This window comes from Balaenoptera borealis, assembly GCF_965194805.1.
Source record: "Balaenoptera borealis genome assembly, chromosome: 5".
In the NCBI taxonomy this organism is placed as follows: Eukaryota; Metazoa; Chordata; class Mammalia; order Artiodactyla; family Balaenopteridae; genus Balaenoptera; species Balaenoptera borealis.
This window is the reverse complement of record NC_138862.1, coordinates 54,905,970-54,932,884: the sequence shown is the minus strand read 5'-3', so window position 1 is coordinate 54,932,884 and position 26,915 is coordinate 54,905,970. Positions and strand designations below refer to the sequence as shown.

General features: G+C 38.3%; 1 protein-coding gene and 1 long non-coding RNA gene across 13 annotated transcripts in view; both read right to left on the bottom strand.

Moving 5' to 3' along the window:
• Positions 1 to 26,915, bottom strand: part of BBX (BBX high mobility group box domain containing) — a 283,127-nt gene that overhangs the window by 85,663 nt on the left and 170,549 nt on the right. For all 12 annotated transcript variants that reach the window (XM_082393101.1, XM_082393098.1, XM_082393096.1 and 9 more), the window contains 2 exons: positions 15,561 to 15,731; positions 10,029 to 10,271 (listed from right to left, as the gene is read on the bottom strand). In XM_082393101.1, coding sequence (XP_082249227.1) covers positions 10,029 to 10,271; positions 15,561 to 15,722 — 405 coding nt within the window. In that variant the 5' untranslated portion in view covers positions 15,723 to 15,731. Of the gene's footprint in view, positions 1 to 10,028; positions 10,272 to 15,560; positions 15,732 to 26,915 lie in introns of those variants that run through there.
• The window catches only part of LOC309629289, a 177,226-nt gene that overhangs the window by 103,632 nt on the left and 46,679 nt on the right, over positions 1 to 26,915 (bottom strand). The gene's annotated exons all lie outside the window — the stretch shown is intronic.

Sequence of the window (26,915 nt, the reverse complement as noted above, 5' to 3'; positions counted from 1 at the left end):
ACTCCTCTATTTAGATAATGAATGAAAAAAACACTTTCAGTAAGTTCTTTCCTTGTAGAAGAATGACAATCTCAGTACAGGGCTTTAGAGCTAGGACATGAATTTATCTACTAGAAAGTTCATTTGTGGGATGAGGGTTCAGAGGCAACACATTTTGTATCTTTTAATCCTCTTCTTTTTTTTTTTAGGATCCAAAAAGTTACCTGACCTTGGTAGAGAAAGGGAGTTATTCGTAATGTGGTGCGTAAAGCAGCACCTATTTCAAAGTAGGTATCAAGTACCTTACAAAATGTGAGTCAGTACCAGGGCCAGTAACTTGATTCTGCTCACTGCTTAATTTGCTAAGTATGTTAAAAATTAAATCTGTGCTTTACTGTACAGGCAAATGCAGGGAAACCTAACAGAGCAAAGTAATCGGTTGTGGGATAAAAGCACCAAGATCACGAATGGGAAAAGGGGAACAAGGTAGGGCAAACTGATGCAGAACTTTTTAGTTCTTTGAAGATGCAGGGCCATGTAGAAGAATGAGTACTGGATGCAGAGTCTGATGACCTGGGTTCAAAACCCACCTCTGCTATTAGCCAGCTGTGGACATTAAGCAAATTGTACAACCTTTCTCAGCCTCAATTCTTCCATCTAAAAAGTGTAGCTGCACCTGGTAACATCCCAGGGTTTTGTAATGAGCACATGTGATCTCAAAAGTGAACATGCTGAGAGCTGTGATGTGTGATGTTGCAGATTAATCCATCACAAACTGTATGTCTTTACTTGGAGGTTTCAGACTTCACTGTTAACATCTTCCTTTCTCCTTCATTTTTCTGTGGTTTTCTCCCTTTTCCCCAACTCGGCCATTTCTTTCCCTTTCCTGACAATAATTAAACAAGAATATATTTCTTGCTATTCATGTTATATTGCCAATGGTTATGTTATCTGATAAAATGTATTTTTCATGTATTCTTCAATGATTTTATGTTATATTACTGCTAGATACCTTATTTAATTAATACAATTCTTTCAGTCCCCTAAACTTGCTTTTTAAAATGGTCACTCTGTGTGTAAAATTAATTTAGTGTAAGCTCAAAATAGCTTTTTTATCTAACTCATTAAAGAAAAAAAAGGTTCCTTTACCCTTAGTGTAAGAAAAGTATATGTAATCCAACTAACAAACTTTTTCCACCACTTCACTTTAAATCATATAAATGAAAATTGTACTGTAAATAATATAATGCAATGTTAGTAGTCAATGGTTTAGAATCATCCCAAAGAATCACCCTTAATTCAAATTTTCTAAATAATCAATTTTTTTTAACTAAAAGCTGTACATCTGCATATTGATACATAGGTACATGAGGAAGGAAGGTAAGCGTAAAAAACAGTAAGATACAGTTCTACTTTTCCTACAAAAATAATTAAAATGGGATACAAGGCCAGATGCAAACTAGAATTTACCATCACATAACAGAATAAATTTGGAGGTATCAATGTAATGTAAGAGGTACTCTATCCCAGCACATTCACATGCATGGGGGGATATACATGTTAAGCTGAGGCAGACAAATAGCCTCGCCTGCTGTCTGGAGGTGGAAAGTGACAAATGATAGGGTGAGATGAAAGCAGCAGGCACATGCATCATTATTTTGTCCCAGCAAAATGCACATGAGCTGGTCTGTCAGATGAACAGTCATTTGGACAAAGGTCACCACTCTATAATGTAACAAAAGACTATCAAACAAATTAACACATTTGTCATAAGAAATTTTAAAAGTTTTGGGTACTTTTGGTGGTTTTTTAAGAAAAGAGTCCCAATTCACGGATGGGACTAGACAGATGGATGTCACTAGCTTCAGGTTTCTTCTGTTTCTTAGGTGTCCCCTTCCTCCCCTCCAATGTTGTCGATCTGCTAGGTAAGATCTTTCCCAGTAAATATTACATCCTTTTCTTAAGAATCACTTGCCAATTTGCTTTGATGAAAATCAACATGTGTAGTGAAAATGATAATATTGTCATTCTTATGAATGAATTATTACCAGCATCAACTATTTTTAAAAGCACTGATGGTATTAATAAAGGCTAGCTTAAACTAACTTATGATGTGGAGCTGTGCTGAAGATAACATAAAGCAGTGACAATCACTGACCATAAACATCTCTTTCTCTTGCACTTATTCTACCCACCCACCCACCCACCCATATCCATCTCAATACTCTGTGAGGATCAACTAGGTGACAGACACTGGTTAGACACTGGGGACTAAAAGAGCATAAATTAGAGTCTCTGCCTTCAAACTGTTTACAATCCACAACCAGTAATCAAAATAGTACTTCTTCTTATACATGGTCCACGGACTTTCCCCTGGCTCAGGCATGAAAAATGGTTTTGCAGAGGGTCCGTAAAAGGGGAAGCTACCTATGTGTTGAAGAACAAAAGGCAAGAGAAACGCCTGGAGTATGTGAGGTTTTATGGAAAATGGTGACTGAGAATTCACTATGAGGGTCAATGCTCTATAAATGTATTACAATTTTAACCTTGCAGATTCTTAAACTCGATGTAAAACAACATTCATTAGCTCAATCAAGTATATATTTGAGCAAAAGGGTTAAGAATGTAGGAGACAGAGAAAAGAATAACACACAGCCCTTGTCCTTAAGGAGTTTAAAGCTTAGATGGAGACGCCATAAATTCATGAAAAGACATACAGGTCAACACAAGCAGTGTATGAACACCAAGTGAGGGCGGAGGCAGGAAGAACCCTCAGCGTGTGAGGATGTCTGTCCTTGGAACTGGGCTCATCATCAATCACTTGCTCTGATTCAGCTATAAGAGACAACAGAAAGGCTTAATCATTTGTTGTGATGAGGTTATTAGGAAAGGGATTACAGAGAAAGCTGAGTAAGGGAGAAATGAAAAAAGACTATATATAGTCTGAAGCAAATAGCTGAGTGAAAGTATTAGCAAGCTGGTCAACCATGTGGGCAAAAATCCATCAGCACAGGACTGAAAGGACCAAAGAGACAGGCCCACCCATCCAGATCCCCAAGGCAGGGCTTTCATGCTGGGGGTGGGAGGGGAAGCTCAGTTATCCTCCAAGAACATCAATCACAGGCTACTGGCCCTATCTCCTAGGTAACTAGCCTCCTGCTAAAACACTGATTTTTTTAAATCTCCCATTAATATAAAAATTCCTATTTTATTTTATTTTTGCAAATTTCCAACTGATTAGATAACCTAAGTAAACTTACCTTATAGGCACAGATCCTGACTTACACAAGATGCTTAGTAAATGCTGGCTCCCTTCTGTCCACCCTCAACTACTACCACATTTCATTCGCAATCATAATACATCACTGTTATTCAATAATGGTATTAAATACATACCCTCTGTCACAGTATTCTGTCTACTTCATATATGACAATGGCATTACTATACACCAAAAGACAACACTCTATTATGTTAATCTTTAAAAAATTGGGTCTCAACATTACATACTTTTGCAGATCATTTATAAGAATGGGAAATCTGATTCTTAAAAAGCACCTTAAGGAGAGACGTACTTATTAACTGTCTTCCAATTGTCTGTTTCTAATTGGAGGGGAGGGGATGTATCAAAAAGTCCAGGAGTATTTCTAGCTATTATTACAGTCTAGATCTTCTCAACAGAGTGAAAGAGAAGGATAACCCTGATGAGGTCCAGTAATAAGGGACCCTGGGAATATCTATACAAATAAAAGAGAGCTGATTCTGGTACAAATATGTGAAATATCACCATGATAAAAAAAAAATCTACCAGAATTATGAAGGAGAGATTACACAGGAATTATCTGATTTTTAAAGAGCTATAACACACTTTTAAATCTTAGAACTCTGCAGGGGGCTAAGTGAATCCCTAGCATAATAAATTTTGAGACAGCTAATGAATTTTGAGACAGCTGTACTTTTTCACATTGGCAGGCAGAAATCACATTATACAGGGTGGAAGAGGAGAGGAAGATATTTGAGAAATGGCATTAATCTGTACTTCCTTAGTTTTAGCAACTTTCCCTCACAAAACTTTAAAACTTCTCATTTAGATCTGAATTCTTCTTACTAGATATTTTAATAGGAAGGAAATTTAATTAGACTTTTATATGACAGAACATTGAATTAAGTTTACGGTTCCAACAGAACAAAAATATTTCAAATTATACATTAACCTATAAAACTTTCATGTTAAAGCCACTCCAGTAAAAACTATACACTTCAAAAAGTGACTTGAATAAGTGACCAGGGAATTGTTTGGTTCTCTTGTAGAAAAGTCATAAAGGAAAAACTGAGTTGGCTACAGATACGGTTGCCTAAATTGCCTGTAAGGATTCCTGTGGCAACGGTAGTTCATTTTCACGTATAAAGTTTTTTAAAGGACAATTTTACTCCCTAATTTGGGTAAGGAGGAGAAAGTCAGTTTAATCAGTTAGCACTATTTAAAAAGTACCCCAAATTTCAGAATTTCTTTTAAAATGTAATTTTGGTACATTTTAAAAGGTAGATAGGGATCTGGGTAAGAAAACTATCTACATTTCTGAAAATGTATGAATAGATAATTCATGTTAACTAATTTGAATTGTAAAATGTTTTCTTTAAAAAATGTGTTTGCTTAGGTTTAGTAATTTCCTTAAACACTTTAAACCTTTTCTTTAAAAAATAGTTTATGGCATGAATTTGCAATGTTTCAAACAGTACAAAAGTTAATTTTTACCTACATCCCTTTGAATGACCACAAATTCCAAAGTAATCAAGATTTACTGTAGGATACTAGAGTATTAGGTCCCTCAATCAATCCAAATATTAACATCTGAAACCAATACCAAAAATTAGTTTTAAGAGACTCAGTTTAAATTCTCAATATGTCACTCACTATGAGGTCTATTTTTTTTATCACTAGCTATGGGGGTCTTTATAAAGTCCCTATAATTTTATTTGATTTGAATATTTAAATGGTAGTGTTTACTAACAATTAGCAAATGGATTGATGTTTCTGAAATCAAGTAGTTAGCTCACTTAATGGAACATCTATTTTGTTAGGGATTATTAATCACATTGGACAGTATCTGCCAAGTTGGGCAAATGATGCATTTTAGTTTTGTTGATTCTTGTGTTTCAAAGACTAATTTTGTATTTCAGTAGCACTTCAGCGTGTTAACAGGTCCTAATAAAAACAGTAAAAGATTACTAGGTAAAGAAGTAACAAATACAAACAAACATAAGTTTGCTTATCAGGAACAACTAACGTTTGTATAGCATTTTAAACTTCATACCATGCCTGTGCACACAATGCCTTATTTGCATCTTACCTCAACCCTGTGAGGGCAGGCATCTTTATTGCCAATTTATAGATGTGGAAACTCAGAAAGGTCTGAGAATGGAGAAGGCCAAGTATGAGAACCCAAGCTCTACTACTACTAATTTGCTGCCCTGGATAAGTCACTTAAGTCCTCTGGGCCACAGTGTCCTCATCCTTCGCTTTCGGAAAATAATATCTAACTCATGGGATTATTCTTAGGATTAAATGAGTCAAATGTTTATAATGGAATCCTGGGCAGAATAAAGCAATATTCAAAACTTGATATTATTATTTCAAAAATAAACACTTGAATATTTTTTATAGTAAGGAAGTCCTGACATCTGGAACACAGGAATGGGAAAGGTCTCAGAAACAAAAAGTACTGGGAAACATGAAGCCCAAATCTTTGGTTTTACTACCCACCTCCCCGCAAAGTGGCGGGCCCCTAATTAAGTGATACTCAGAAAACCCCACACAGAGTAAAGTCATTTCATTAGAGGCAGTCCAAAGTGGCTGACAGAAGAAAAAAATGTCAACTGACAGCTGAGGGTGGACCTAAGAGAAAGACTCATGGAAAAGCAAAGAGGAAATTCAAAAGAACAAAAGGGTTAAGAATCATTTAATATACAGATAAAAATATGACTGTAACTCAATTGTTCACAAAGGTCTCACCAAATTACAGATTATAAAATTATTCTTGTAGAGAAACAATGGGTTGAAATTTTGAAAAAATTCAACAAGCATTCTAACATTTTTAAGTAAGGAAGTATTTAAACAAAATATTACATAAAATTTCCAGGATAAATATATAAAATAAGAGTGTTTAAAGAAACAGCAAAGTTTCATCTACCTAGAAATCACTTTTGTTTAACACTTGTTTCTCCAGAATGTGGGGATAAATGAGGTGCTGCTCTAGCTTAGTAGTATGAAAGATGCCACAGCATTCTTGTAAAAATACAAATCCTGTTAAGCATGATGTGATAATTAACAAAAACTGTTCAGAGTAATACATGAGAAAATGACGGTAAATCTTCTTTGGAGAAGAATACATTTCTGATGAAATCAAAGCAAGGGAATGAATATGTTAATTTTATCTTGAAGAAACATGGAGGAAGAACTGATCACTAAAGACCCCATGGAGATTTGTGGTGATAATCTCTCCTAGACTACTGACGACAACAGATACCAACATTTACGAAAGGCTATTACAGTTTCCCTTCAAGCTGTATTTTATTGCATTTAATTCCACAGCTCTTTTATTGACACACAACTGAACTTCCAACTTTTCAGGCCAGTCTCTCAAGATTTTTTGCCTTTATATCATCGTTTCCTGTTACTCTGATACAAATACCCCAGGCTTGGGGTAAAACTTTCTTGTTCTTGAAATTGTTCTTTCTTTTCCGTATCTGCTCTTATCCTCGCCTTTCTTCTGAATCCTGTACCAAAGCCCACGCCAAATTCTATCAACTTCATAAAGCCTTTCCTGAAATACCCCCAACCTGACCCCAACCTCTGCACAGGCAGACTCTTCCCGTAAGACCCACGACACGTTATTGTTACCATTTTTGACTGACTTCCTCAAATCTCTAGTCTCTCAGCTGTCTAAAGTGAGCAGTATATACTAAAAGGATGCTAGAGGCAAATAGGCAAGAGTATCCCAGGCTCCACCAATGTAGAGGTGGTCAAGATACTAACTCCAAAGAGCCTTAGATCCCTGCTCTGAAGAATGGGATAACTGACTTTACATGTTTGTGCGTAGGTAAAACATCCAGTCTGGAATGAACCAATCAATAAATGCATGCATTCTGCCTCATGCCTCAGATCCTACAAAAACCAAAGGAGGGGGTATTATAAAGGTCACTCAAAATTGCCTTAACTTTCCAGGTCCTCCCCTCTTCTTTGCACTGACTCTGCTCTACCTGAAGGACAACATATGTGATCCTCTACATTGACTGTCCATTAATTAACTATGACTATTAGTTTAAGTGGCATGTGGAAGTTTCCAGCAATATCCTAGTCAAAAATGCAGGCTTATATTCATATATTTGTAAGGGAAAATGTTAAAAGGGAAAATAATACTGTTTCTGGGTCTCCTAACAGGCAGTTGAAGAAGCTAGAGCCTGTGAATGTCCACAACACTGCACCATCATGCACACTGCTGAATTTAAGAAAAGAACCCAGGTTATATCCTTAGGACAGTATTTTTTAAATTACTTATAACTAATTATTGCTCTAATGAGATTCATCAGAGAATATGAAACCCTCTTTCAACCATTTTTTCAACAATGCCAATCAGTACTGGGAAATTATTCAAGAAACCAAAAACAAATCCCAAAACAGGTATGCCCTCTTACCAGATGCACAAATAGAAAATAACCAAAAAGCAAGGGAAGAGTCAGAGAAAGTTTTAACAGGTTAAAAAAAATGATCTCTTCAAAGTTGTATTAATTATTACTTTAAGAATATATTTTAAAAACAAGAAGAGAATGGAAAAAATTAAGTATTTCTCATTCAATTGGTAATGACAGAATAGATATTGGTGAACATCACATAACTATTTACACTCACATGCAAACTATGCTGCAAGACTATGTCTTGTTCCTAATAGAGAACACATTTTAAATTGGGGGTTTAAAATTACAAGTTTACACATATAAAAATAGTTTTAAAAATGACTGCCTGGAGAGAGGGGACCTTGAGGAACGGAGACCGTATTTATCACTAACAATCATTAAGACCCGGTACATTGAAGCCACCCAATAAGTTTTTGTTGATTAAAGTGACATTTCAATTAAGGCTGCAATATTAACACAAAAAGCACCAGCACAATTACCTGTACTTTAACGTAATTTCAAAACCATTTGGTAAATAAGTTGAAACAAGTATCACTTATGCCTAGAAACCAATTGTATAAAGGATTTTCAAAGCAACTGAACCTTCCACACTTGGTACTAGAAGTGAGACAATATTTCATAAGAGCAACAAGGCAAGTTGTGAGATGGAAGATCCAGTTATGGTCTCTACTTGAAGTGGTTTGCAGTGGGGGGCACCTTATCAGATTTAGATTTCATTACTCACCACAGTGGCAAATACTGTGAAGCTAATTAAGTAATTAGTAAAGGAATTCCTGTATGAAAATAATGCTTCCTCCTCTTAAAAATGGCCACCTATTTGGTTTGTAAAGTAGCAGTATTTAAGAAAAAGCAAACAGTATACGTGAGACAGGCTGCAGGTTATCCAAAAACAGTAATCCAAAAACAAACTCATGAGTTTAATTATAGGAAGTTTGTGCAGTTCCCTATGAGGTTTCAGATAATTGTTTGTTTTATCATATAAGCGTGACTATGAAAGGATCTAAAGCTATTTAATAGGAAAATTTTACTGTTAATTACTGTTATGCTCGTGAAAATGTCCTGCAACATTTAAAATCATGTAGGTTACTGGAATTGATTTTAAATTTTCTAGATGCTCTACATAGTTAAAATCCTGTCTTTAACAATACAGTTAATTCCTGAAGCCTTATGTAATCGTTAATCACACAGCAACTATGCTAATCATTTACTCTGGATTCAAATTTCCCTGAACATTGCATAAGAAATTTTTATGTTCCATCTTAGCTTGTTAAAAAACTCAGTAAAACCACAGCAATTGAAAGAACTATTTTTCTACATACTGAGATGTCTAATAAAATGTCTCACTTGAAACTCTGTATTTGTCCCCTGCTGGTTCATCTTTCCATAGAACTTAACCAAATGTTTGTGTGGCTAGGGCTTGCATGAATCAAGATTATTTGCAAGTTGCAACACTCAAGAAACAGAATTACTGCTTTCAAGTTTAACCACAATGATATTGCTTTGCTTTCCCCTTACTTGCTAAATCCATTAGACAATACATTTTAAATGCATAATGAACTCACATTAATTTAAGATTATTTTAGGAACAGACCAGAATACAATTTTTCAAGAAATTTACTCACATTTTGGAATTAATGCTCCACCTCTCTGAATAGCCTTCCTGCATAGAAATACTTCTCACCAACTATTGCCTACACAGTGTTTACATGCATGCACACATCACAGTACATCCTGTTCCACTGCCCTTCATTCATTTACTGGTTTTAAATATTCATGTTGCACAACCTACAGAAACAAGTCAACGCAAATCTCTTGATAATTGCGTTTATTGCAAAATCAAAACGTATTAGCGCTGGAAGGGATACAAATTTTGCTCTAACTTTCTCATTCTAAAAACATATTTTAAAAAAAGAAAAGAAAAGAAAAGCTGAGACCCAGAGATTGACTTAGATATGGTTACAAAGCTATTCAGTATCAGAACTAGATTAATATTGTCAATCTTTACTATGGGCATTCTCTGACAGCAGAAGCGGGTTCCTAGAAAAACTAAAAACAAAAACCATTCATAATAAATAAAATCACCTTCATAAAAATCAATCCCACACATCAATCAGTGGAATATACACAATGAGAAAAAACTTCCTGGTAATAGGTTGCTTTTGGCACCTCACCAGTATTTGCAAGGTGGACTTGGAACTCAGGGATAGGAACAAAGCTTGTATGTCTTCACTTAACACTTGATTCAAGGATTCACCTTCATGCTGCTAGACCTTTAGCACGGACTCCAAATTTACTGACTGGGGGTTACAGGATTGGTTGCTCACAGTCACCATAAAACCTCGTCACTGTAACCTACCTCCTTGGCCATGTCTGTGTATTTCTGCTTTTCCTTTGGATCAAGAACAGCCCACCAATCAGCTAGTATCTTGGTAGCACCTCGGTTATCAAGCCTGGGGTGTTCCTGACGTACAAGGGAGCGATGACGTTTGCAAAATAAGAGAAATGCATTCATTGGTCTCCGGGCTCGCTGTTCTGGTGATTCATCATCTTCAGTTTCACCAACATCTTGCTCTAGACCATCGGCCCCAAGAAGTTGAACCTTAAACAAAAGCAATAAAACAAAAGCCAAATGTTTAACACATCCTGGATAACTTTGCTTTAACAATTAGTCTTGGTTTTCAAATTGTATTTTTCCTTAGCTCCACTTAAACAACTTACAAATTGGGGGGAAAAAACGATTTTTTAAAAGTCATCAACCACTGTTTGTGGTTGGTAACCAACTTAAGATGTTTTCTTTTGCTTAGTTTCTATAGCAACCTGTGCATGTCTGTATTACAGCATATATTACATTGTTGTTATAATCGCTTACATTTTTTTCTCACTAACAGTGAGCTCTTTGAGAACAAAAGCTCTCTTATTTTCCTCATACACAGTGCAGAGCTTAATGTCTGGTCTAACATTAGTATTTAACTAACTATTGAATGAAGGATTCAACCCATTCTGTGATATATGGGTCTCAAGATTAACAACAATATCCACATAAGATACATGAGCATTAGTTCTGTCTTTCTGCTCTTTGGAATGTGCTGTTGTACAACTAATAATATGAAAATGTTTAACATGAAAGTAGATAAAAATCTAATACAGACTACTTAATGTTTTTGTGCATACCACAAGTGGAGCCTCCTAGTGTAAAAATCAAAACAGACCTCTAACATTATTTGAAGGAAGAACTACATAGTAAATTTTCAAGCTTGCAGACATCACACTTTCTTGTCCACTGAAATTCAATGGTGATAGGACTTCAACTTTCAAAGTCTGTTTTGAATCCTCCCTTTTCCTAAGCATTTCGTTCAAGGTCTTCAAGGACTTCTGCAAAGCTCTGATCCTCTCCATCTGTGTCATTCTCATTGCCACTGCCCTAGTACCACTCTTGCCTATGGCCTTGTCTTCCTGCTTTCAATCTCTTACAATACTTCCTGCGCATGGCTGCAGGTTAAATTTCTTAAAGCACATTTCTGATCACAGAATCTCAGAATATAACAGGATTGTTAAGTATCTTCTAAGGCTAAAATATGACAGTGCAACCAAGAACAGAAGTCCAGAATGCTTACTAAAACCATTTCTTTACTTGCTGCTTCATAGTTAAAATCAAGAAGGATCGAGGTAGTTGTCAGACTGCATTACACAGTAGGGCAGTAGTTCTTAAATATGAGTGGGCACTGGAATCCCTGGAGGTCTTGTTAAAACACAGATTAAGTCCCATTCCCAGAGCTTCTGATTCTGTAGGTCTAGAGTGGGCCTTGAGAATGTGTATTTCTAACAAGTTGCCAGGTTATGCTGAGGCTGCTGGCCTGGGGATCACACTTTGAGAACCACTACTATAAAGCAACCAGGTTCTCTTATATCATGTTTATTGGGCAACAGTTACAGACGCTCTAGGACAAATCACTAGCTTAATCCAATTAGATGTTTTTAAAAAGTCTTTTAAGTTTAAATTAAGTATTGCACATGCATTTAATTAACCATCAATTATCTTCAAACACAAATAGTACAGAACAATCGTGAAGTCATAGCTACTTGATTTGGAAATACATTAGGGATTATTACTGGGGGTGAAGGATACAGATTTATCTTCCTCATTATGTGTACAATCATTAAAAATGATTTGAGTTTTCAAGGAATATTTATTTAGCATTCTGAAACTGAGAAGCTACAGAAAAAATTCAGGCATAAAAAAATGTATTATGTAGGTTGAGGAAGTAATTATAGTTTCCCTTCAGAAAAGAATAACTTTTGATTCAGTTACTAAATCATAAAACTCAAGCCAAGAGCTGAGATAAATAAGACAAATCCTGGCCCAAGGAGCTCACTGTTTGGGGAGAGGAGAACGATATATAAGCAAATAAATTAAAAAGCAGGATGATGACTGCAACAATGAACCGGTGCAGTAATGAAGCACTAGCAGATGGGCAGGAGAACAGGGGAGTCTCCCTAGAAAAGGTGTGGTCTGGGCTAAATTTTGAAAGATGAATCAGAGCGTGTAGGGTAGTCAATGGGGAGTCATGGGGAACTAACAGAGATTAAAGCTCAATAGTTCAGACACTTATATGCAGCTCAATAGTACCAGTATATAAAAGATTAGAACAGGAATCTAAGGTTACAGAAGAAGGTATGGGCCACTTCATGAAGAATGTGCTCAGTCGTGTTAAAAAAAAAAAAAAGAAAAAAAAGTGCATTTAACCCTGTAAATGAGTGGTTTCAGACTGCATGGATCAATAAAAACCCTTGGGAGGGGACCAACACAGATTACCAACTTTTTGTTTTGCCAAGTATGAACATTAAAAAAATTTTTAACTACTATCTAATATTATAATTGTTTCATTAAATTAACTAATCAAAAAGTAAGTAAACAAATAAATAAATGTATGATATATAAATTAAATTAAAACGAAAAGGTATCTGGACCTATTTTTCTTTCACCAGAGGCCAAGTAACACTCTGCAACAAATCAACACTAGCACTGGACCAGGATATGGAAACCACAGCTGGATGCAGTGAAGAGCCATGAGTGGTTTTAAGCAGGGGAAAGACATTGTTAGATCTCTATTTTGAGGGAACTCCTGTCATCAGTGTTGAGCATAAATTACAGTAGCAAAACTAGAGTCAAACAAAACTAGAGGAACAAGTTAAAAGTTTATTCTAGCTGTCCATGCGAGAATGGAGACAGGGCTGAATCAAGGCAGTAATCATGAGAATGGAGAACTGAGAACAGAAACAATATTCACTAATGAGGTAGAACCAAGAGTGACTCGTGTCTAACTGGATGTAAAGGTTGAAAAAGGAAGAGTGTTTCCAACTTTGGCAGCAAGATTCCTTCATACACAACAGAGAACACTTTTTCTCAAATGAGAGAAATTAGATCTGGTGGCAGAATGTGAAGTGGCTCTTAGCAGAGAAGTCCCAGTTGGGATAATGAACTGATGTACCAATATAAAGAAGTAAGACCAAGGGTGTGGGTGAGATCTCTGAATGTGGACCAAAAAGAGAACAGGACTCGATGACTTCATTCTTTCACTTAATAACTATTTACTGGGCACCCGATACGGAGCAGGCACTGTTCTAGGTGATGCAGACAGAACAGTGAGCGTACAGACCCCCCATCCTCATGAAGATGAAGAGTAGCACAACTGGCCTGCCACTCTGGAAGGCTCTCTCTGGCTGCTTTGTTGAGAACAGACTGTAGAACGGCAAGAGCAGAGGCAGAGAGAGAGGCAGAATACAATAATCTGCACTAGCATTGGTGGTGGCTTGGATCAAGGTAGCAGTAGTGACATTGCTAACAAGGGGTCAACTTGAGAACATATTTTGAAGGTATGGCTGAGAATTTACTGATGGATGGACAGATGCGAGACTTGAGCAAAAGAAAACAGACAAGGTTTCAGGTCTGACCAACTTGACAGTTGGAGTTGCCATTCACTGAGAAAGGAAAGATGTAGGAGGATGGGGTTTGCAGGAGAAAAGTGAAAGCTTCATTTTGAACACATTCAAACTGAGATTCTGATTTGATATCTAAGTGGATACGTCAAGTAAACAGTCAGAAATACAAGTCCAGAGTTTAGGAGAAAGGTCCAGGGTGGAGACAGGAATTAAGATAAGAAGCCCAGAGAACATCAGCATTTGAAGGTAGAATAATGGAGGGACATCAACTGGAAGGAACTAGAATGGTATAGTTGGGAAGGGAGGAATAGAAGTGAGTGATTGCTGTCATGGAAACAGCAGACAGCTTCAAGGACCAAGTGATCAACAGGTGCAAATGTGTCACAGAGATCAAATTAAGCATAAGCATAAACTTGGCAATTTCCTCAAACAGGAAGAATAACACCATTTCTCTGAAAACGGAAAGGAAAAGATGGATAAGGAGTGAGATAAGAGTAAGATGAGTAAGTAGAGAAAGCTAAAGGAGTCATTTCTGGTGGCCTCTATTTTCTCTGTGAAAGAGAAGAAAAGTTCAGCAGTGAGGAGACCATAAACAGTACCCAGAGAAGATGTCTGTGAAACAGGAAAAATGTTTATAATTCCTGCTGAGATGAGTGGAAGAGGGAGCTGACCCAAGCCTAGGACAAAAGACTGAACGGATATCGAAGGCCTGAAGAATAGTAAAAGCATGTTTATGAAATTTGTAGTGACACAAAATAAGTACTCATCTATTTTTTATTGATTGATCGATTGATTGATGGCTGCGTTGGGTCTTCATTGCTGCGCGCGGGCTTTCTCTAGCTGTGGCGAGCGGGGGCTACTCTTCGTTGCGGTGCACGGGCTTCTCATTGCGGTGGCTTCTCTTGTTGAGGAGCACGGGCTCTAGGCGTGCGGGTTTCAGTAGTTGTGGCTCGCAGGCTCTAGAGTGCAGGCTCAGTAGTTGTGGCACACGGGCTTAGTTGCTCCGTGGCATGTGGGATCTTCCCGGACCAGGGCTTGAACCCGTGTCCCCTGCATTGGCAGGTGGATTCTTAACCACTGCACCACCAGGGAAGTCCAGTACTCATCTATTCTTCTACTAAGCATATAAGTATTCAAAATCTACTCTGTGCCAGCCACCATTCTAGGCTTTGAGGAAGGAGAAGAGGACAGGAAGGGCAAGACCCCTGCTCTTACCAAGCTATAGCTTAGTCTAGGAAGGCAGACATAAACAAGTGCACAGCTAAACACAAGGCAAATAAGAAGTGTGAGGGAGGAAATCCTCAGACGTGGAATGCATTGGGTGGGAGGGACACCTGAGATGATGGGGAGGTAGTCCTTGTGCTGAGACCTGAATGACGAAGAGGAGGAACCAGTCATGCCAAGATCTGAAGGGACGTGTGGCTTTCTAAAGCCAGCCGCACGGCTGTGTGACTTTCTCGCAAGATCCGGCTGCTCAGGTGTGAGACCAGAGGAGGGGACCAGGAGGACTGACTGAGCACAGAGGCACGGAGGGGTGACAGCAGCCAGATGCTCTGGAGGCCTCAGAGATGAGGACCTGAACAGCTCTGAACCTGCCTACGGTGGCGAGGCTAGGCTGGGAGGGAAGAAAGAGAGGCCAGGAGCAACAGGTGGGTGCAGGTAAGCACCTCAAATTTTATGAACTCACTGCGTTTGAATATTGTCTGCCAATTATTAGTTAATTGACAGAAATACTATTTAAGAAGGATCTGTTTCAGTTTAAACTACTACTACAGATACTTTAAGAGTCATCAACATTTGGAATAAAAATGCAGATTAAGTAGTTAACTAGGATTCAAGTTATACAGACTCCTAGAAACGCCTCCTTTGCACCACACATGTTCACTGCAGTTTCTAGAATGAATGGTCAAATAAACTTAAAACTTCTATAATAAAAGGAGGAAATTACCTTATCAATATCCTCCTCTTCGTCGTCCTCTTCTTCCTCTTCTGAAAAGTCAAGAAGTTTCTTTGCTAGCAATGGATGCCACTGAAGACACTTCCGTTTTGGTCGTTTTCCAGCCCCTTCTCCTTCTGCTGAATGATCTTTATTTCTATTACTGCCTTTCATTACTGTGACCTGTAGTAATGAAAATAAGGAGAAACAGAGAAATCAAAGTAAATTTGATTAAAATTAGTTTATTTAGCTTCCTTAACTTTAACTGGATTACAGTTTTAATGATTAAAATATCTACCAGCTTAGACATTTACTGGATTCAGTAAGAACTAAGTACATAATCAAACATTCATTTTAGTGGGTTAAATTGCTAATAAAATTTGCCTTTTATGAAATCTGCTTCCTTCCACTTCATAACTTCAGAACTCAAAACCCAAATAAAGTGTTAGGATGATTACAAGTTACTGTCACCTGTTCGTATTTACTCAAAATAGTGTTTCTCGAAGTTTTCCACCAGAGGAATGTGAAAGATGCCTCCCAGGGGAGCAAAGGTGCTCACAGAGGTGGGCCTCCCTACATTCTCCAATGGCTCCTATTTTATCATCATAATTTACGTGAATTTCACATTCTAGACTATGATAAATCTGAGTCTGAAGTATTATTAAGTAAAAGGAATGCTTTATAAGAATCAAATGTTTTAGATTTAAAATAAAACTATTTCATAAGACGACACACATTTTTCAAAAACTAACTGTGCATGGGGGCTTCCCTGGTGGCGCAGTGGTTGAGAATGCGCCTGCCAATGTAGGGGACACGGGTTCGAGCCCTGGTCTGGGAGGATCCCACATGCCACGGAGCAGCTAAGCCCGTGAGCCACAACTACTGAGCCTGTGCTCCGCAACAAGAGAGGCCCGCGCACCGCGATGAAGAGTGGCCCCCGCTTGCCACAACTAGAGAAAGTCCTCAAACAGAAACGAAGACCCAACACAGCAAGAAATAAATAAATAAATAAATAAATAAATAAATAAATCTATCTATCTATCTATCTATCTATCTATCTATCTATCTATCTATCTATCTATCTATCTATCTAACTGTGCACCCTGCAAGGATCCCGTCTATGCATGAATCACTTCGTGGGATGAGTCCCCTTCTGTACCGGCCTGTGATACAACAAATCACAAAGATCTCTGCATCTCCCTATTACATATGCACTACAATCCAGCAACAAAGTTTTGCTCTCTAGGCTTCTTTCCCCTAAAAGACGACTGGCTGAAATAGCTAGGCTATAGTCAGGCTATGAATCTGACAATATCTTTCAGAAGCCGAAAATTCTAAATTATTTTTCAGTGAATATTTTTAAAAGTTTTTCTCAATGAAAGAAACTACATATTTATATTATAAAGGTGAAAATAACAAAAAATGAGGTTTACCTTCTCCATCATGCCCAGCCCCACAGCCCAAAGGTAAATTATACACAGTTTCTTACATGCTTTCTCATAATTATTTAATATTTTGCATTCATTCATTTGAAGTAACATTAATATACAAATTACTCTTTATACATACTCATGTGAAAACTGAAACAATACAGTTAAATGCCATCAACTTAAATGGTTCATGCTGACAATTACAAACGTAAATGCCGTTGTCAAAATCACAGGGTGGTGGTCCTTTTGGTCAGTTTAAATCTGTATTGGTCCAAACACTTGCAAAGTACTATCAATAAACTTTTAATGCCATGTTGCTGACACTAGGATCCATGAACATATAGTTTCAGTATTCATCTAGTTCTCAAGCCTTCAAAACAATACGACATAAGCAATTTTTTAATCTTCCTTCCTTGTTTCTGAGTTTGGGGTCATATTTAAGTCTTCTTCACTTCAAAATCGAAAAATACTCACTAATGTTTCCTTCGAGAACTTACGTGACTTCATTATTCTAAAAAAAACCATGTAAATAACTGATCAATCTGGAATTCATTCTGACAAAGGAGTGAGGGAGGGATCTAGCTTTTTTTTTTTCCCCAAATAGCTAACCAACTGTTCCAAACCATTTATTAAATCGTCCAGCTTTTCCCCATTCCTTTGAAATGCTACTTTTATCCTATACTACATTACCACATGTGTATAAGTCTACTTCTGGATTCTCTTCTGTTAATAATCATCTCCTCTGTTTTCCTATCCTTTGACCAACTTTAATATCCTTAGGACAATATCATTCTGTACCTTTTTCTATACACAAATATATCAGTAAGCACAGCCATTCAAAACTTTTAAGTTGAAAATATCATGCTCTTCTAAGTCAATACACCTTGATCATCCTCATTTTGTAATAACCATATAATATTCCAAAATAGGAACATATCACAATTTTCTCAATTATTCCATGATTGATAGACGTTCAGATTATTTCTTGTACTACAATAAAATCTTCATTTTAATAATCTTTTAATCTTCATTTTGATAAAATCCTCATTATTAAAAGCTGTGTCTAGTCAAAAAAAGAAAAAAAAGGGTGGAGAGGTGAGAAAAACATGTTCCCGTGGTTTTTTTAGCAAGAAACTTCTGCTGAGTATCTGAAGCAATTACATGATTCATGTGGCTGCCTCAAGAGTAGAAGTTATTGAAAACTCTAAATGGAATTAGTTATCTGGTATGCTCTTAATAAATAATAAAGGAACAACGATTTCTTTGAATTGATAGACCATTTAGCGATTCCCAGTCTATCTACGAATAAAACTTGGCATGGAAAACCCAATTTCTAAAAATACCGACGCTATATAGAGAGAAGAGGAAACAGCTATTTTTGTGGCTTATTAATCACTTCAGGATGAGATGCCTGAGTGGTAATTAAACCCATACTGGGTCTTAATACCAGATATTTTATAACACAGTTTTTAAACAGTAAAAGAAATTAATGGGAAACTATACATCAGGCAAGCTGTTATCAACGGGAGAGGTCAAAGTGACTGCCAGTGCCCAGAGAAAAATACATCATTTAGCCTCAAGGATTCTGGTTATGCTATTTGATTATGTGTGAACTGTGTTTAAGTGTATGTGCCTTTGCATATATTTATGTGTAATTTTAATATTCAAACAGAAAACAGAATATCAAGAATCGAATGAATGGATGGTATATGTGGCTTTGGGGTTCAAAATAACCACATTCACCTCCCTCCACCTCAATGTTCTGATTCTTTCCACATAGCTGCTACGGCACTACGATAATGTATATTTTCTCTGATACTCCCCAAATTAATCTCTCCATCCCCCTAAATACAATAGAAAGATTTTATATTGCTAACAACACTTACCACATTTTTCCTTGAATTACAATTATTTGGGTGCATCCTACCTCCATCACTAGGCCTTTTTCTTGATGATCCAAGACTAGTTATCTTTATATAGAAGCATCTGGCTTATCAGAACATCAAGATCAGTTAGTTGTGAGAATTGTTATAAACAACCATATGAAACTCCATGCTAAATTATGGTGATAATTCACTATTTTTATACAGTAAAATGGCTTCAAAATTAACCCCCATCTCTCTCATTCCTGTGAATTCAGATATTTCTTCCTGAGTGGGAAAAAAGGAGGTCTGAAGACTATGTATATAACACTGAATGCAGGCCAGGGTGGCATGTTCTGTGTGAGAACCACCGAAACCTGTGCTGTACGAAAAATAAGATTGATAACCTCTAGCACAGTCTAGAACAAAGTAGGGGGGAAGTAAGTATTTTTAGCATGAATGAAAGCTGAATTGAAGATAGTAAACCTGGGACAAAACAGTCAAGAAAAGTATAACTGACCTAATGACCATGAAATACCCCAAACTATAAACTAGAGATTTTAATAACTTATCGTTATCTGATTACTTTTTAATTCACCATGGATCTGTTTTCAAACTGTTGAAAGAAGGCAAAAGAATGTGTGTGGGGGGGAGGGGGGAGGGGATGATGCTCCTGATTATCATTCAGAAGTAATGAGAAAGCAAGAGAGAAGAATGAAAGAAAAGATGAAGAAAAACATCTTCTGAGAAAGAAAAGGGAAAAGAAGGCAGAATTTTGAGACTCAAGCATATTGCTTTTCTTATTTCAACAATGAGGAGGAAAAATTGTTAATTTTTGTTAATTTTTGACAGTAACAGAGGACTACCTTTGTAATTATTTTGCCACTAAAACCCCCCCACACATTATAAAGTTTGGCTTCTTGTTCTGGAACATGAGCAAATTAAGCTAGCAATCTATATGTAATGAATGAAGCAATTGGGGGACTTTATTCAAAAGGGGTCCTTCTTCCTTTCTGCATGGCAACTGTAGAATAACAAATCAGGTTATTCAACTACCAGTGGACTCTGTACTTGAAAGACTCAATATCATAAAATTATGTTGCTGAGATTATCAAACGATGGAGGCTGAAGGTCCCTATCCAAAATACAGTTGACCCTTGAACAACACGGGTTTGAACTGTGAGCACCCACTTATATATCAAATTTTTTTCAATAAAAACAGACTATATTACTACATGATCCACGGTTAGTTGAATCTACAGATGGGGGAGCCATGGGTACAGGCAGGTGACTGTAAAGCTATATAACCCCTGCATTCAAGGGTCAGCTGTATTGAATATTTACTTATCTTATAAAAACAAACCAACCCATGTGTTCCCTTTTCTTTGCCAGATGAGTTACCCTAATTAGATACTCATAATACTGAAGTAAATGTAAATCAACTTGGTGATAAATTAGGAAAAACTTCATTTACCTATATTCTTCAAATGCAGCAAGCCCATTCATGAAGACCTTTGCTGAGGTCAAACTTCATGAGAAATTTAAAGAAGAAATATCATAGAAGAAACAGGACAAAGTAAATACCACATTTAACAAAAGAAAAAAATGGACACTGAAGCCTGACAGGCCTCCTTTAGAATCCGGCCTCTACCACTAACTGCTTGTTGTAAAGTTATTCATCTTGCTGATCTTTCCACACATTAAAACTAAGTAATAGGGGCTTCCCTGGTGGCGCAGTGGTTGAGAGTCTGCCTGCCAATGCAGGGGACACGGGTTCGAGCCCTGGTCTGGGAAGATCCCACATGCCACGGAGCAACTGGGCCCGTGAGCCACAACTACTGAGCCTGAGCGTCTGGAGCCTGTGCTCCGCAACAAGAGAGGCCGCGATAGTGAGAGGCCCGCGCACCGCGATGAAGAGTGGCTCCCACTCGCCGCAACTGGAGAAAGCCCTCACACAGAAACGAAGACCCAACACAGCCAAAAATAAACATAATAAATAAATAATAAATAAAAATTAAAAAAAAAAACCAAAAAAAAAAAAACTAAGTAATAGCTCTACTGTGAGAACACTTTTTATATATATAACACCCAGCACAGAGCCTGGCATCTAGAAGGTTCTCACTCCATGTTAGTAAATCCTCCCTTTACCCACAAGCTTTTTAGAGGGAGTATGGGTTTAACAGGCAGCAAGTTCTCGCTTAACTCAGCCTAAGATGCAGTTCAAGAGACAGCACAGAGGACTCCCATTTAACAGTGGTCCACATGCTTCCCAGATGATATAACCTCCAGCCTCAGCAACTGAAAAAGAAAGAGGGAAAGTTTCTTTTCTTTTGTCTGAGTGATATACAGTCAGAAACAGGGCCTTGGCATAGTCATAAATTCTGTAAGATCCTCTTGTCTCACAACTTAGGCAATCAGCACACTTTAGCTTTTAAAACACTGTGTAAATTTAACTGTGTCACAGGGGTATTTTAGAGTTTAAACTGTTTCCTAAATGTCCAATAAAATCCCATTCAAATCATATTAATGGAAATTCAGACCAAATGAGACAGGGGAAGGTAAGGGAGGCCCACGAAATTTCACTGTCAGACAGCCATGCCTTCTAACCTCAAGTAAGGCCTCTCCTGGGTCCAACTAAGACTGTAAAGCTTTAGAGCTGTCTCGGATCTACAGAGAAGATGAAAAATCAGAGCCAAGAAATGGTGGTAAATCGGTAGCTCTAGGGCTTCCCACAAGTTGGACCAACCTGCTTAAAACCTTCTGAGAGTGCTGCTGCGCTCGACACCCCTCGCTTCCACTGCCTCGCACACTCCCTAAAATTCTCCCACTTTCTGCCAAAACGGACATCCTCCTCCAAAGTCCAGGTAATATATCACTTCCCTTCTAAAGCCTTCTGTGAAAACCTTAAGTCAAATGCCATCGCTCTTTGATCACACTTGAGCTTGCTGGTCAAGCACTTACCATGGTGTTTCAGTTAGTTTTATCTATGCCCTCACTATCCTCCACAAAATAGGTTGTGAACTTCTAGAGGGAAGGCATCATGGTTTCTTACTCTTCTGTCCCAGGACCTCAAACTGAGCCTGGTACACAGCGGTCACTGTAAAGGGTATTTATGGCTTATAATTTCCTCACCTAACACTTAACCACATATCACAACTTCCCAGAATGAATTGTTCCTAAGGATAATTTTAAAAACAATACTAACACACAGCTAATATTTATTAAATACTAATCGCTTCATACTTAATATTCATTATCTCATTTAATCCTTACAAGAACCCTTGAGGCAGGTACTATACTATGCATCCCAGTTGAAGAAGCTGAGGGTTAAGCCACTTGCCTAAGGTCACACAGTTAGCAGCAGAGAAGCTGGCACTAGAAGCAGGAAGCCCAACTCAAGAGCCCAAATGCACACCTAGGACAAGAAGCTCTAATATAAAGCCTTCCATCTGTTGATGCTCTGGGCATTTCCCATAGAACAAATAGCTTAGAAGCCATGGAACTACCTAAAGGGAGCACCGAAGGGTTGGAAAGTGAACACTTTCAATGGTTCACAGCAGAAAAGTAAGTGTACCTCTCTGATGACTCCAAGCGACAATTAAATTAGATTAACTTTAAAATTCTTTGAAGATTAAAGCCCTACAAGTGCTAATCATTATTATTTATTGTAATTCTAATGACAATTCTAAACTGTAGACAGATTAAATGAAAAATATCTTTCTATAAAGTAATACTCTCATTTTAGAAGCAATTCAGTCACTCTATTCATGCAAAGAGTGTCTTTAAATGCACTCCTTACTGAAAAGCAGTAGCTCTTCAAGTTGAAACTTTAACTCTGTCAAGATGTTATCTACATGCTCTTCATGAATACTAATAAGACACACACTATTTAAAGAACGGCTTAGCTATACTGGCAGTTCTGGTTCCTGTGTCCTTCTCTCATGAAGGAATATGTATTCTAAGATCTCTAATACTTACAACTCCTTGACATTTAGCCTTAGGAGAGCTTAACATGGTTGTCAAAATGCATGCTACTCTAGGCTACAGATAGAAACAACAGCTACCTTGAAAGAGATAAGGCACCAAAAGAAGTGACTCAGGGAAGAAAAACTACTTACACAAGGAACTCTGTAACAGGCTGGAACATGTTCCCCATCACACCACCCTCCCCCAAAAGCCCAACTCTCTGTTTTCTTATAATTTTATGGTGGCGTTTACATTCTTCATCGCAAAGTCACCAAATTCCTACTCTTCAACAGGCTTAGCATAATACATTTTGCCTCTTTTAGTTTCTAAATTAACAAAGGTGCTTTTCTTTTTTTTAATCCATTTATTAGATGGTTAGGACATACTTATCCCACCGACAAGAATCTGATGCACAACAAGACAAACTCACGGGAGTCTCTTCCTCATTTACTCTCAATGCAGCTGAACGCGCATGTATTGATCACATGTTGAGCTATGCACTGTGGGAGTTACGTGTACAGCCTTACCTCTCATTTAACCATCGCCCCTGCCGCCTCTGCTCCCCTGCCAGGCTGGTGTCGTCCTGTCTGGCAGCACCTGCCCTGTGCTTCCTCAGCTCTCCCAGGCCCGCACACCATACCCCACACACCCATTCTCACTTTCTGTGCAAGTCCCTCTGAACTCCCATTTCTGAGGAGCTATCTTCATTTGCCCCAGCTCCTGTCTCTTTCCTCCCTGAGCACCTGTTTTGGCCACCCACATTTAATGGCTGTGCCATATTTTTTGACACTTGATTGTATAACAATCATCATTTTCCCGTACAATATGTGTATAATGATTCCATATGAACTCCTCCCACAGAGACCCTTGAGGGTAAAGAACATGCCAGATGCTATATTTTCTGGATCTGTCAGAGCAAACAACCCGTGCCAGACAGGGAGTATGTGAGGATGTGAACACAGAAACAACACCTCTCTGCTTTCTTAGTATGCTGTTTCCTTACATTGTTTTGCTAGAAGGCAGAAGAGCTATAAGGCTTGAAAAGAAAATATGCAGAGAAGGAAAAATAAGAACCCAGAAGGGTTGCTCGGGAGGGGAGGGGAGAAACAGGCAAATTGACAAGGCGATGTAATAAATATAATGAAATCTAAGTCACTTCCAAACAGCTGTCAGTACTAGTCTAAGAACATGTTTTAGTAGCTTTATTCCGATCTCTGGTTATTTGTTACTGACTCTCATTATTCTCTCAAAATAGAATAGCATAGCACCTTCAGCTCACTAGCTCTCTTTTCCTATCATAACTGGTCTGCTAATTAACCTCAACTCTGAACTCACCTAACCTTTTTTCTTTCCCAGTCTATCCCCAAGCTGCCAGCTGCTCCCGTGGTCTCACACTATTACAAACTTTTCCAACCTCAGGTTGGTCTTCAGTGCTCATTCATAGTCTTGACGTGTCTTAGTCCCACCCAATCCCACAGTGCCCATTATAACTTATTGGTTTCTCCTCAACCCCTATTGATGATGATGAGTAAGGACAGTAATAACAGTTATATATATGTATAAAATGCTTCTATATATATAATGCTTATGTATATATTGCTTCCTATGTGCCAGAAGCTAAGAGCATTCTACTTATTAATTCTCTTAACACACCACAAGCCTAAGAGGTAGGTACTATTATAATCTCCTTTTTACGGATGAAGAAAACTGAGGCACAGATAACATACAGTTTGCCTTGTTTAGTTTGTTAAGTTAACAAAGGTTTTTATAATATTATATGTATCAAAATGGTGGGACACAATTATCATATTGGAAAGAAGCTGAAGCACAAGAAGACAAGCTCACGGAGTCATTTACTGTCAATGAAGTTGAATACATATTTACTGATCACCTGATTAACTATGCATTATGTTTGTACATTACAGAATGTCCAAGGTCACACTGCTAGCACATAATTGGTGGAACCAGTATCTGGCTCCAGTCTGGCTTCGGAGTCTGGTTCTGGACCATTATACAATATTGCCTCCTAATAATAACTAACCTGATTAAACCTTTGCTACCTGCTAAACACTGTGTATGAATTAATTTCTTTAATCCTCCATATACCTCTTGGAGAAAGGAACTATAATGGTCATATATTATACAGGAAGCAGCTGGGAATGACAAAGCTTAAACAACATGCCCAAGGCCATTCTGCCAGCATGTGGCAGAGCCAGGATTCAAACCTAGGTCTTCTGTCCCCAGAGCCCAAGCTTCTCCATACTGTCCTTCCCGCCATAATCCTAGCCATTCTAAGAAAATGTCTTTGCCTCCTGGTTAACAGAAAGGTCTTCATATGTGGACCCTCCCGAAGTCCCACCTTGCATACCAATTTCAAAACTTGTTTCTTCTACCTTATCTCAAAGGCAGAGTTTCAAGGTCAGCTCCTTCTCTCGATCCCAGTCTGTGCTTCTCATCTTTCCTGCTACCCTGGGCCATTAGTCTTTCAGTTTCTTTGATGAACTATTGATGAACTATCAACAGTTCCTTCTAGTTAATACCTCCTCTTTCAGTCTGTACACAATCTCAAGTCTAAAGCCCTCTCTGAATCCTCCTCCTCCTTTAGCTAGTCCTCTTTTTTGGTACAAACTGGCCTCCAGCCATCAGGCCAGGAGACTGCCTAACCCCAAGCCATGAAACTAGCAGCCAAGAAGAACTGGCCTGCCTGGTACTAAGACTGTTCACAGGCTCCACCTTGCACTTCCCTTACTGACTTCCTTCCTAATCTTCTTGGTTCTAAAGCCCAGGATTAATTTCCTAGAAAGCATTCACAGCTCATTCCAACTGTGTCACAGGCTCTGGCTTCTCTACCTCAATGATTCACGCTTACATCTTTGATTTCTAGCCTCTCAGAGAAAACACCTTGCCTGGGCCAGCCCTCTGTCTCCACCATATCCGTGGGAAATATGCCAGAGCCCGCATGGTGCATAGGAACTAGACATTCCTTCCTTTCACAGAAACATCTGGAAAACATATACTATCTTTTCTACTTTCTCACCATAAGTTCAAATCACTGCAAATGGCTCCTAGCCCCGACACCTGCTCTCTCACCACGTTCTGTCCCCTCCACCTGTTACATGCATGGTCTGCTCCCGTCCATCCCCCATACTGGCTCAGCGGTCTGGTCTTCTTATCTATAGCCATGCTGACTTCAATTCTCCACACTACAAATATCTGCTCATGCCCTTCTCCTGCATGAATCTCTTTAATAGTCAGTCCCTCAATGTACTCAGGAAGACGTCCAAACCTCTTCCTTCATAGAGCACACAAGATTCTTCCTGACTTCGTCCCTACTTAGTTTTACGGCTCACGTTTCTTTGCTCAATTTTCACTCTTAAAGCTCTACCTACACTGTGTTACATGCCATCACCTGGAACTCACCAGGGACTCTCACCTCTTCGCATCTGTACTACTGTCTCCTCACAGTGGAGCTCGGATCTCACATAAGCCCCCACTGGCCCTTACTAGTTTGAGAAAGAGGTGCTTCTTAGGTGTCTCCACAGTACCCTGTACTCAATATCCATCCCCCAATGAAACGGTGTGTTTCCCTCTGTATATCCCACTTGTCTTTGACAGAGAACGAGGGCTGTATAATGTTCACCACAGTATCTGCAGGGCCTGACACAGAGCCGGGCCCACTGTGGGCAAACACTCGTTCAGGTCTGCTCCCTGCAGTCTCTTCCTGTCACCTTTATTGCTTCTCATTTGCCACTGCTTCTTTTCTGCTCCTTCCTCACCATGCCTTGCTCTTTCTTCCTGCCCTGTGACCCTCCATCTCAGAAGTTCCTTGCACCAACTTCAAATAGCATTCTCAAACTACCAAACCAGAACACCTGGCAATTTTACTTGTTTGGAAATACTAGTTTCTAGGCAACAAATGTCAAAATGACTCAATGAATAATTTTGACCTCATAAAGAGAAATAATTATCTATTTCCTTTTCTCCTGTACCCATCACTGAACATGATTTAATCTTCTGTGCACCAGTTTACGTACAGCCCTTTAAATTGTAAGAATGAGCATGCATATTTTTAAAAGCAAATATATTAAACTCCATCTAAAATAATCAAA